Below are 13660 nucleotides of genomic sequence, written 5' to 3'. Positions count from 1 at the left end.
CGATTAGGCTATGGTCATGGAAGGTCATGGAAGGAAGATGACCAGGAAGGAGGCCAAAGATTCTACATCAACAGAGGTGGCAGATTTGCATAAATTACAGTGGTGCCCAAAATGCCCAGAGCCAGCACCAGTTCCCAATCCAGAATGACTCCTCCCACCTGCCTAAGACTCTGAGAGAGAGTTTGGGCAGGGGACAAATTTGGGGTAGGGGCTTGGGTGCTGGCTGCAGGCTCTGGGCTGGAGCGGGGACTTTGGAGGCAGGGTGGGGCCATGCTCTAGGAGGGAGTTTGGGTCTCTGTGCACTGCTGTCAGAAGTTGGAGCAGTGCATAGCACAGAGATGCTGTCTTCTCCCCTGGATCTCAGGGACACATATGTCAGCAGCCACAAGAAGTGAATGAAGCTGCTCTGACCCTGCTGTGCTGCATGTGGAGGTGGCAGGGGTTCACGGAGTGTTTTAAATTGGCCAGGGGCATCAGGTGAGGCTGGAAGATGGGGGCAGGGAGCACAAGGGCAATGGGTAGGGAGCCCAGAGATATAACTGGTGCCTGGACACCATGGGCCCATATAGCTTGCCGCTTACATATATCAATGTACTTCAGAGAGACTAGTTTGCCTAAGAGCCAGGTAGACAATCATAAGTTTTGGAAGAAGGTAATAAATGTCAGCAACTCTGAACAGGGAAGTGACAAGAAAGAATAAGATGATTTCACTGCTAGAGAGCCTTGTATATTGCTGTTTGCGTGAGGGCAAATAACAGACTATTGTTAATTATATTTTAAAATGTTATTAGCTTCCTCTGTGATAATTTGCATGACTTAAAGAGGAACACATCTGTCTACACCAAATATTCACTTTGTTGAAAATTTCATTGAAAATATGTTTGTATTTCTATAGTTTCAACTGAGTATCTCAAAAGTGTGTCACAAAAAGGCATCTTTGCAGAGCATTGCATGGGGCTTACAGGTGGTGGTGGTGATGAGGGTAACACTACGCAGATCTCCATTGAATAGCATTACGCAGACCTGTCATATACCCCCATGCCACACAACTCATCTTGGATAAATTAAATGGATTGAGATTCTTTCGCCTTTCATGGTTAGGTGAGATTGAATAGACCTTGACTCAGTCTTGGAGCTCTTCTATGAACTCTTTTCAGTTTGCCAATATCTTCTTTTAAAGTTTGGAGAACAGAACAGGACACAGTATTTCAGTAACAGTTTCACTAATGCCGAATACTAAGGTAATACTGCTTCTTTATTCCTACTAGATATTCCCCATCTCAGACATCCTAGAATCAGGTTTTATCTCAGCCACTGACTTGTATGGGAGATCATGTTCAATTGGTTATTTTACTGCAACTCCCCTAAGTCCCTTTCAGCTTCACTGATTTTCCAGATGCACTTTATCTCTAAATGTGTTAATGTGCATGTTTTAATACAATTGAATACAATTGAATATCTTGTACTAGATGTACTCTGCTCCTTTTCAGATTAAGACTGCCAAGCAAAACTCAGATTAGGTGACAGCCTCCACGTGTCATAAAATTAGCAATTTTTCAGTCTATGCTTTGCAAGAAACTGGCAACTTCCAGTGCTCTGCTCCAGCATCTTAGATTACAAATACCATCTTCTACTCAGTAAAGTAGCAGAGTGTAATCTTCAAACTGCCTAGATAGGCTGTGGTACAAGGCATTTTGTTTTTTTATTTTTTATGGAAACAACATAAATTATGAACCTTTTTTTTTTAGGCAACACAGTTTTCTTTTGGAAATAACCAAACATTTCCTTTATAGCTGCACTGTTTGTTATATGCAGGTTTCCCAGAGGTGATCAATATGTAGTGAAAAGAGGAAGTTTACAGAAAATAAAATAATGTAACAAATGTTCCTACATTGGATTCAATGTGATATACACATCCAAAAGGCAGGAAAATTTGGAAAAGAGAGTTACAGGAAAACATACCACAAAACATCCACATTTTCCATACAGTGTCACAAAGTATATTGGAAACAGAGGCTTTATTAATTACCTCATCCCATCCCTCACATATTTGTGGAAACTGTTCTAACAAGGCAGCTTTTCAAAAATGGCCTCTAATTTTGTGTGCCCAGCTTGAGACAGGTAAAATATATTAACATAAAATCAGGTCTCTGATGTAGGATAAGTCTTAAGTTGGGAAGCCAAAATTAACAGGCCTCTTGGAAAAAATTAGGCCTTTGCATATGTCTACAAGATACGCAATTCAGTGACAGCGCATTTATGAAATTAAAGAATCTGATTAATTAATATGGGCAAGTCTCTCATCCCTTTTTTCACAAAAGAGTTGGGAGTTGGACAGAGCAGAACCTGTGTCTTTCCATTGCCAGTGGGCAGCGGGGGTGAGGCGGAGGGCAGCACAGGATTCATGGAGCAAATTCAAGGCTTTCCAGTTTGTGCTCAAGGGTTTCCTGTGCTATAGAGTAAGGCTTAGGGCAGTGGTTCTTAACTTTTACTGCAGCCTGCATCCCTTTGGTTCTCAAAATATGTTCTCACACCCCTTATCAAAAATTGAGATGAGGGGCCTATACGCTTTTAAATGCATATTAAATGTATGTAAAATGAATAATGCTAATAAATACATAGGTTTGATGAAGCAAAGTAGTTGTACTTAACATGCCTGTGCTTAATTTGTGTTTTTGATAATTTACTTTCTAAAAAACTCTGACATGTCTTGCACCCCCTGAAAGGGCATCACGCATCCCCCAGGCAGTGCATCCACCTGAGATTAAGAACCACTAGCATAGGGCAAGGAAAGCGAGACCAATATCTGACACTAAATCAGATCACCTCTTTTCTCCCCAAATCAAGGTGTTGGGAACATTCCTTAGACAGGAGATACTACAGCCCTCAGTCTATAAAGGCAGCCATGGAACAAGCATCTCTGTTCCTCATGTCTGGAAAAAGGATTCCTCCCCCTAATCCTGGTGGAAATACCAGCATATTTTTTTCTAGAAATGTGGATTTATTTTTCATTCACTCATGGCACTGGTGCTACAGAAGTTGCCTCTCAGTGTTGCGGTAGAGTGAGTTGGCAGCTGCAGAATCTGCACACTAAAGTGTGTGCCATGCAGCTGAGCTTTCTACTACCTGTGAATGCCTGACGGGAACAGGAGTTTAGGTATCACATCTAGGTCTATAATCATATGGACACATTGGCCACAAATCCCTGTTTTCAACAGGTAAGTGCACACACAAGGACTGTAGGAGCTGACTGAATCCTCCCTGTTAAGTCCATTCCCCTCACAAACCCAGCATAGCTCTCACACAATGCCTCTTTACTCGGGCTTTGTGTGAGGAGGGAACTTTACCTATTATTAACCAGGGAGTATCTCATCCTAAAGCTACTCTTGGTTTAGCAGATATTTTGGTAAACCTGGAATTTGTTGTTTGTTTTTGCTGTACACGAGTGTAGTATGCAACTTGATATTTCTTCATAGTAATAAGGATAGTAATTAATAGCTAACCAAGAACATGATAGCATGATAGGCAGACTCCATAATGCATGCAGCAGTTCTATAGCTGGCTTTATTTTGTTTTGTTTAGGAAAAGTAGAAATTCATTCCAGCATTCCACAGGTTCAGATTTCAGGTTTAAGCCAACGCTTTTTTTTTTTGTTGCACGTTAAGCACTAATTATAGCTCTGTGGGGAATAGCTTGAAGCTGTTTAACCTGTTGTTCTAGGAAAGAGGAAAATAAAATAATATACCAGATGCATGCTGAAATATTCCTCACACACTGTGTTAATGCAGAATCTATTTTAGTTTTTCCGTATATTGCATGTAGTCTGTATGTTTCCACCATAATGTATTAAATACACCATGTAAGTACTAAGAAGGTGTAATATCCTATGAAAGGGTGAAATATGTTTATACTTTTTTCTTTTCATGTTTAGATTTCTACTCTCTTTTAACATGAGAAAAGTAGTGCTGTTCTGAACAAAATTAAGGAGACAAGAGAAAAATAAACATTGAAATCATGAGTGTAGCTAGGATTGTGCTTCCTTGCTCTCTGTTTCCTATCTGCATGACTTATCTCCCCCATCTGGTGTAGAATTTCAAGTTTATTAGGACCCAAATTTGCTTCTTATTGCCTGTAGCTCCCATTGCAGTAATGTCTCCAGGTGACAGGCGCTGTCTTCCTATGTGCTTCCTACTCCTTTACATTTAATTTCCTCTCCTTCAGCAAATTTGATCACTGTGGAAATGACACCCCCCACCCACCCACACAAACAGTAAAGAGAGAGACTCATTAACAGACTTCAGTTCCTGTTCCTCTCTCAGGGAGAACATAAGGATCCAAAGCAAAAGTAAAACAGTCTTGTTTGCAGAATAGTGAATGGATTCACAAGTTTGGAATGGTGGGGCTGCTTATTGCCTCTCCTGTTCATGCATCACATGTTCAATGGAAGTGGTTTCAGAGACTATTTGGAAATGCCCTGTGGACCCCTAGTGGTCTGTAGACCACAGTGTATAGACAACCTCTCGACAGTTATGTGTAACACTATCAGTAAGATATCAAATAATAAAACTATAGCAACATATAAACTTGGACCAATGTAAACTCCTTTAATATTGCTGGGTAGTTTTCCCTATGTCTTGTGCAGAATGTGGCCCTAAAACTGGATTAAGTGTCTCAGAAAGGGTTGCACCAGTGTAAGAGTGATCATCCTGTGGTGGTGAAAAGCTGCAGAAAAGAGGGAACAGCCAGAAGAAAGTGGGCATGTTGTGAGTTCCTGTGCTACCCTATTTTTCAGGCCCCTTGTAGTCTTTTGCATTTGGTATCAGTTAGAGCAGTTCTCATGCACTGTCTGCGCACATCATCTATACCTAGAAGGCATCTTAATAACATTCTTCATGTGCCGTGTCTGATAATACACTAAATGTTCAGTGAAGGACTTTTTATTTTCTTGTCAGAATTGAAGGCTGAAGGGGTTTGTCTGTGTGTGTTTTAAAAAATATCCAGACTTTTTATGAAGGCAAGTGACAACTATAAAAACAGTAGGAGAACATCTCAGATGGCACACTGACAGTCATAAGTAGGGTTGTGGAATGCTTTACAGTGTTTGGAGAAGAGTCAGGAACACATCTGCATAGACAAGGCATGAGAAGACACAGCACTGTACCCAGAGGGGATGGTTAATGCATTTTTGTCTGACATCACTGGCACAAGTACTCCAAATGTTCTGCTTCACTCACACTCTAGCCCATGCCATTTCTCTGCTATAATTCACATCACGGACGAATGTTTTGCTTCTGTCTAAAAATGTGTCTATATGGTCTGTAAATACAAGTAATAAAAGATGCAAAACCTCTTGGCAGCCCTGAAACAGACTTTTTCTCCTGACACCATTGGGCATCTGGAACATGACAGATGGTGGACTTAGCCAAAATGCAAAAGCTACAGTATGTTACATGTGTGTTTATCTTAATGTTGTAAAACAGTCCAAATGGCTGTTGTTTAACTTCACTTTTGAAGAAAGGCCACTTGTAAACTGGGTACACATACAGTAGGACAACTAATGCTGTTGCTGTAAGTAGGTTGTTTGGTAAAACAATGTTTAGCATTACTGGCCAGTTTGTCATTTCCTGAGCATGTGTGTCCAGTGAACTGAAGTGGGATATAAGGGCAGAGATGACAGGAGAGAAACAAATAGTTATCAAACGATAGGCAGTAAATGAAAACCAGAGCATGCATACTTAACATGTTATTTGGGGCAGGTTGAATTTTGGGTTTGGTTGTGGTTTTTTTGTTTTTTTTTTTAAAGACTGTCATTTGCTTTGCCAAATAGCTTTTAGGAACAAGATCTTAGCATATTGTCTAGACCGAAGGTTAAATTCCATTGTTTTATGTGCAATGCTGAGTTGTTAAATGTACAATATTGCAGTATATTAGAGGATCTGCAGTTCTTTGCTTCTTGTGGAATAGAGACAGTATTTTTCCCCATTAGTCAATGACCCTGGTGTTTATTTTTTTATGGAAACAACATTAATTATGAACCTTTATGTTTTGAAAGTGACACTAATTTTGAAGATATATATCTTCTACTTGTCATAAGTGTTTGTCAAAAATGTCACAACATAAATGTCAACTGGGAGCTAAAAAGTTGCTAGTCCTGTTCTTAAAAGTCTTATTTGAATTACTGAAACTTAAGTTGGTGTGTATTATTTTTAAATATTGTAGCAGAGTATTTCTAATAATCAGGGTCTCATTTTCAGCAGCCATCTATTTTGTGCAGGAAAATTTGCACATATAAATATTTTTACCTACAAAAATCACATTTTACATTATTTATTTTATTATAGCACTATCACCCTACTAGTGCTTACCAGAAAAACAGATGCTTTTCCCTGGACAGAGGAATTAAGAATCTGAGGCCTGTTCCTGCAGCACTTCCTCACAAGAACAATCCTTGGTCTGCTGAAAAAATGTAGTATCAGGGTGAATCACACGCATATGGGTTATGGGATCAGTTCCTAAATTAGCCAAATGCAGCCAATGAAGACAAAAGACAGATGTGAGGGGGGCAAGAGTTATGACTTGAGGTGTCCAGAAAAAATAGTTTTTCTTGCAGATAATTTCTACAAAAATGAAAATAAAGTCATTTTTGACTTCTTGGTGGAAAAAGTGAAAACGTAAATAGATTCCAAAAGGCATGGTGCCTGATGGGAGTTGTCATTTGGGTGCCTCATATTCTCATTCTCCCTGTAGCCTGGGATCCCTTTTTGGACTACCTCTCTCAGGACAGACCCTGGCCTCATCTCTTGCTGAGCAGAGGTGTTGTATCATGGTAGTCACTCTGGTTCAACATGGGAGATGAAGTCAAGTGGGGGAGTGTGACCTGTAGGTGAGAATGAAGATGTGAGGCAGTTGAGCTCAAGGGGTGCTGCAGTGATATATCTAAATTAATATATTTCATTTTTTGGCCATGATGCAGAAGGTTTTGTTTTGTGGGGAGAAGGGTTTAATGAAAAATTAAAACTTTATATATATGCAGTCAATTATTGTTGAAACCCCCATTTTGTATTGCATACATGGCGTGTTCTGATATATACAGGAGAACGAAAGAGGTTATTTTCTTTGCTTTTTATTTGTTTGATAAGAATGTTGTAGGGCCAGAGAGGAGTGTGGACACTACTCAGGAGTGAAAATTATCAGTGAGAAACCAATCAAAATGTTCCATGGAAGAGATGAACAGAACCAGACTCTACTGTTGTAATCCAGATGTAAAGAGAGAGATGATGGGGCAGGGAACATAATAAGCTCACCCTTCCCTGTGTGGCAGCAGCACTGTTCTATGAGTGGTCAGCTGGGGTATGGGTGTATTTGATAAGAGGAACTATAAAGTTTGCCCAGCATGATATTACTAGTACTACTGTGAGTGTGTGACCGAAAATAATGGCAAAACCGGAGGCTGTGGTGTTAGTTGCTTGAACTGAAGCCCTGCAAAATGTCCACTAGTTAGTCAAACTTTTAGACAAATATATATTGCAATGTGCCTTTTTATCACCTGAGCAGCTAAGATCAGCCAAAGAAAGAAAAAGAAATTGAAATAGTTTCACCTCCTGCCTGGCTGGACTGGTCTTTTCAGGAGCATGTGGATTTCATAGTACATTTAATTTAGCACTCTGGGATATCTTTTCCTCTGTTTGAAATGTTTTTCAATGAAAAATTGAATTTTAAAGGCATAGGTTAACTCTAGCAAGGAGAATTTGCATATCTATGTTATTGTGCTGAGGAGGAGAATCTGTATAGGTACTAAACTTTTACTAAACTCACATTAAGTGAAATTCATCAATGTTTTATGAACTCAAGCACATATCTGCCAAAATCATGAATTGTGGAGGGTTTTTTCTAACATTGATTTAGGTTCTATTACATTCAGCAAAAAATGCACTAATGAAAACCCTTGAGCATTTGGAATAGATGAATCTTTGAATTGCTAATTATTTAAGATTGTCCTGGTAGGTATCCAGCAGCTGTGTTTATGTCATTTGTATCACACAAATCTACTCTGTGTATAGCAAAACAAAATGTGTACTAGTAATTAATTCATAATCACAGAAAATGAAGTAGCATGTGGGATAACATGAGTACATCACACATAGGAATAAAGCTACCACTTATACAAAACATGTATTGCATGATGGCTTGCAAAGAAATAACACATAAATTAGATTTAATTGTAACCCATGGGCTTTTTCCTTTTGCACTTAGAAAGAATGCGTAATAAAATGTAATTTTGCAAAACTAGAATTAAAGACCTTTACTCATGTGATCAGAATATCTATCCTAATTATCAGAGGGTTTGCAAATAGTGAATGGATGTATTTAGACTATATAATTACAGGACTTTCAATCTGTTTATCTGACTGAAGTGCCCGAAATATAGAAAAATCACAATTCCCTTCGAGGCATATGGCATGCTGATCATTGTCAAAAATTACAGCAACATCAGATTACCAATAAGCTAATTATGGGTTAATTTTCAATCTCATTGTGCTCATTTAGACTCATCTATTACATATTTCCAATATTTATATCAGTTTTAGATCCTCATTCAGCAATTTTCTTAAGCATGTGCCTAACTTCAGTTAGGCTGGGTCTATACTTGTCCCCAACTTCGAAGGGGGTATGTTAATCAGGGCAATGGGAGACTACTAATGAAGGGCTGCGGTGAATATGCACCACCATTAGGCTAATTTTCCCCCGCAGCAACTTCGAAGTGTCAAACTTTGAAGTGCCAGCATGTGTGTAGCTGTGGGTACTTCCAAGTCCTCATGCTACTTCAAAGTGCCTTCACTCCTCAAAATTTTGGTGAGTGAAGGCACTTTGAAGTAGCATGGGTACTTGGAAGTACCCACAGCTACACACATGCTGGCACTTCAAAGTTTGACACTTCGAAGTTGCTGCGGGGGAAAATTAGCCTAATGAAGAGCTGCATATTCACTGCAGTGTTTCATTAGTCATCTTCCATCGCCCTGATTAACATGCCCCCTTCAAAGTTGGGGACAAGTGTAGACAAGCCCTTGGACTATTGAATCATGGCCAAAGTGCTTCATGCTAATATATTTACAAAAGCAATCCTTGTCCATCCATTTTTGTTTTAATAAAGTGTTTTATATTTACTACTCCTAATATTTGTACACCTGCCCCATTGTAATTCATGGTACTTGATATTACCCAAACAGCACATGGTGTCACTTGGTAACTCCAGCAGGAGGTGTTCTGGAGAATCCTTATAAACAGCTGGTTCTGTCAGTTACAAATGTTTGTAGCTATAACATAGCTTTTTTGTTTGTTTACTGTTTAAATCCAGTCTGATGCATTTAATTCATGCTGTATGTTTCTGCATCTATCTTTGTCAGGGTGGACAGAATTGATCGACACCTACAAATAGCCTCTGAATTTAATTTTTGTTTCTAGGATTGTATGTGTTCATTTCACTTTTATGACTTGTAGCTTTGAGCGCAGCTAAACTCTGTTTTTCCTCCACAATGGGCTTTTTAATCTTTTTAAGCAGGAGTGGGTTGAGGTGAGGGCTCATGTCCTTACCAAAATAAAACATTAATCAAATCTTTCTTCTTGTTTGTCAACAGGGACGAAATAAGTTAGGTTCCATATTTGTTTGGGCATCTGGAAATGGTGGAAGGAGTAAGGACCATTGTTCCTGCGATGGCTACACCAATAGCATCTATACTATTTCCATAAGCAGTACAGCAGAAAGCGGGAAAAAACCTTGGTACCTGGAAGAATGTGCATCCACGCTAGCCACAACATACAGCAGCGGGGAATCCTACGACAAGAAAATAGTATGTGTTTGGTGCTTTTTGTTTTGTTTTGTTTTTGTAATGCTATTTGTCACTTATGTTGTTTTTGTAATTTCTGTAGTGATTTTTAGGGGAGGGCAACATGAACTACTAGGCCTTTATGTGGGCTTGTTTGAAAAATGTCCCCCTTCGTCAATATATTATATATTTTTGTATAGCAGTTTGGGACCAAGAATTTGAATGTAAATTTCTGCTGCTGTGTGTAGCTCCATCAGCCTCCTTGTGTCCTTGTATAATTCTGTACAACACCTCAGGTACCATCTTACTATCTCTTGTCACAGAGACTGATTTCTCCTCTCACTTCCGCTACACCTCCTACATTACTTCTGCTTTCCTAACTGCTTACAGACTCAGAGCAGAGCCTCTCTGTTGTCATCCATAAATATTATTTTCCTGACTAGCACTTTATAGTGAGTCACCAGACCTCAGAGTAAATCACCTTTCACTATTTTTTAACCAGGTCTCCTTACTTTTCGTTGTAAAATATGCATTATATAAGCCACTTTCCAACCTACTCCCCCATTTATTTCAGATTTATTGGGATCCATCTTCCTTCATCTTTGGTATTCATTCATCGTCAGTTGTTACTCATATTGCTGCTTAGACCTAGTGGCTGATACATTGTAAGTAAAATCAGGCTCAATGCTAATTGCTCATTCACCATGTACCAGCTCATCACTACAGGCTATAGTGGTTTGCCTTAGTTCCTGGTTCTGGCTAGTGAAGCCAGGTGTATGGGGGGCGAGAGGGGAGGTCTGCATCACGAGAAGGGGTGGAGCTGAGGGCAGAAGGGGCAGGGCCAATGGAAGTCAGCCCCTTAGCACTACCCAGACCATGGTGCATGCCCGCTCCCCAGGCTTCAGAGATACATACAGCTGCTCTCCAATGGCAATTCAAAGGAGCCCAGAGCTCTGGCTACTGCCGCAACTGCTGAAGTAGCAGTAGTGACAGCTAGGAGCTCTGGGCCCTTTGAATTGCCAGGACCTGAGACTGTTTCTGCTCCCCACCACAACTAGAAGACCTGACTGAGAATTTCACTACTGATATCATCGTTACTGGTTTTTATTTTTTAAGCCTTCCTGAAGTCCACATAGTCTGTCAGTTTCTATTTCACCATTTACCCTTCTCAGATCCTTATTTTCACTCTATCAATGACATTAACCGATTCATAAAGCACAACCATCTTGTTTATTTACCATTAACCCATCTGTTCATTGTTCTCTTCCTTCAGGGTGCTTTTCTAATACTGAATAGCCACGTCTAGACTAGCCCCTTCCTTTTGAAAGGGGCATGGTAATGAGCAAGGTTGGAAGATGCTAATGAGGTGCTGCCATGAATATGCAGTGCCTCATTAGCATAATGGCAGCCACGGTGATTTAAAAGTGCCGCTTTCGAATCGTGCGCTGCCTGTGTAGACTGGTTCCTTTCAAAATGCCCCTATCTTCGAAAGCCTCTAATTCCTAAAACCAAATAGGAAAAAGGGGCTTTCAAAGACCTCACTCATTACCATGCCCCTTTCGAAAGGAAGGGGCTACTGTAGGCATAGCCAATTTTACTTATACTTTCTTGACTTTCCTTGCTCCTTACCTAAACATGGGCTTCATGATACCTTATTTCCAGTTATTTTTGTCATTGAAGAGTTAAAAATTCCTGTTGTGAGGATTTCTTTGTTTGTTTTGTTTTAAAAATACAGTCTGGGATGCTGGCCATCCTTTCCTGGAATCTTCCCTATTTTCAGATTATCTAATTTTAAAAAAACAAACAAACAAGCAAACAAAAACCCTTGATCTGAGGTAACTGTTGCAGTAATTCTTCTGTTCTTTCTCTGCATCTCTACAAAATTTTATCTTATTTCTGTTTCTGGCATATCTCCTCATTCTCCCCGATAGATAATAAGGGAAAGAAGTCCTTCCATTTCCTAACAATATTCAGTCCTGAGATCAAATTTCCTAGTTAGTCCTTAAAAAAAGACCTTTTCTAACCTTTTTTGCCAAAATTGAATAAAGTTAATAGATTCGTGAATTTTAAGACTAGGAGGAACCATTGTAATCATCTAGTCCTGTATGACTCACACCACAAGACTTCCCTGAATTAATTCCTGTTTCAAATCCAAGTTGTTAATAGTTAATTACTCTCATTATTAAAAATTGGTGTCCTGTTCTAGTCTGGATTTGTCTAGCTTCAAATTTGAGCAATTGAATCTGGTTATCTTTGTCTGTCAGATTGAAACACATTTTCTGTTATCAAATTTCTGTTCTCTCAGTAGGCATTTAGGGATTATAACGAAGTCAAGCCTTAGCTCTCTGATAAGATCAGTAGAGTGAGCTTCTCTCTCAACCCTCTCTCTCAACCTTCAACAGCCTACTTGGTGCATGGACACCAGAACTGGACTCAGTATTCCAAGAGCAGTCACCACAGTACCATATATATTGTTTAAAATAACGTTCCTGCTCCATCTTAATGTTCTCCTATTTATACTGTCATGCTGCCTGGGGTGGCTCGAAACTGTGAGCCTACCTCAGAGAAGACAATCAGAAAACAGCTGAGCCAAGCTGGTGGTGTGTCCTATAATAAATTGTCACTAAGACAATACAAAATGTGAGCTCCTGGATCACTGTACCAGTCCCACCAGGGAATCACAGACAGTCCCTTAGATGCTGCTATCTGTTTACTGCCCAGACAAACTGGACTTAGGCTATGTCTATACTCGTGAGGAGTTCTGGGGTTGATGTTGACTCTGGAAAGCACCATTTTGCACATACATGAAATAAAACCATGGAAGATTGACCGAGTGGGTCAATTTTTCCGCGGTAGAGTGGAAATGGGCCAAGTGATAAATGGTCATTTACACTAAAGATCCTATCACATTTCGGTTACTCCCTCTCCCAAAAGACCAGTCACTTGCCCCAGTCAAGTGGTATTCTAGATCTTAGACCAATGACAATACTGACAGTCAATTCTACAGTAAACCCACTAAAGGAGAGGAAATGAGAGTTATTGAGATGTTAAAGCAGGTAAAATATACGTACAGGTGAATCACAATCTGTCAGTTCAAATAGCAATAGGCATATGGTAATCTGCCAATGTCTCCGAGGTCTCTGAGAACCACCCAGGATAAATCTGGGGATCTCAATCTTCTTGTTCATTCATTCTGCCCTTTTAGATTCCAAATAGTCTGGAGATGAAGGCTCTTCCACTGAATCTGCTATTCCAGCTTCTCACATAAAATGAGTTGACTGGGTTGTTACCCATGAGGGCTTTTTCTTTGACAGAGAGTGAGGAATGCAGCATGAGGAATACCACTCACCTCCAGTCATTGTGCACACAGCCATTTGCCTTGAAATTTGCACTTTTCCATTAGATTTCTTCAATTGTTTTCCAAAAGTCCTCTTTCTGTTTGATGGGTTATTTAGTTACAGGGATATATATAATGTAAATGTTTGCTACTACAATATAACAGGATACTGATAAGTGAAAACAATGCAGCTAACGTCCCATTACTTTTCATGAAGTTTTAACACCAAATACATTCTTACACATTTAACAATTTGAGATCTGTACTAATACAAAAGTGCATTGGCCAGAGGCTCTGACATGAGCCCGCATCTGATCTGCTAGCAGTGCATATACATTCAGAAATATCCTTAGCTTTTTTAGCCACATCTCATGTAAGCTCACGTTCAACTGATTATCCACAATAAATGCGTGTTTTTCAGCATCTCTGATTTGCATAATAATGTTCCCCATTCTGTAAGTATGGCCCAAGTTATTTACAGTAAACCCTCAAGAAGCAT

At 39.6% G+C, this 13660-nt stretch overlaps 1 protein-coding gene across 5 annotated transcripts in view; it reads left to right on the top strand.

The window, feature by feature from the left end:
• The window catches only part of PCSK5 (proprotein convertase subtilisin/kexin type 5), a 361111-nt gene that overhangs the window by 166886 nt on the left and 180565 nt on the right, over positions 1-13660 (top strand). For all 5 annotated transcript variants that reach the window (XM_074994754.1, XM_074994752.1, XM_074994753.1 and 2 more), the window contains exon 8: positions 9636-9848. In XM_074994754.1, the coding sequence (XP_074850855.1) occupies positions 9636-9848 (213 nt within the window). The remainder of the gene's footprint in view (positions 1-9635; positions 9849-13660) is intronic.

This window comes from Carettochelys insculpta, chromosome 5, assembly GCF_033958435.1.
Source record: "Carettochelys insculpta isolate YL-2023 chromosome 5, ASM3395843v1, whole genome shotgun sequence".
NCBI lineage: Eukaryota > Metazoa > Chordata > Testudines > Carettochelyidae > Carettochelys > Carettochelys insculpta.
Note: the sequence above shows the minus strand (reverse complement) of the source record. Positions and strands in the feature narration are given on the sequence as shown.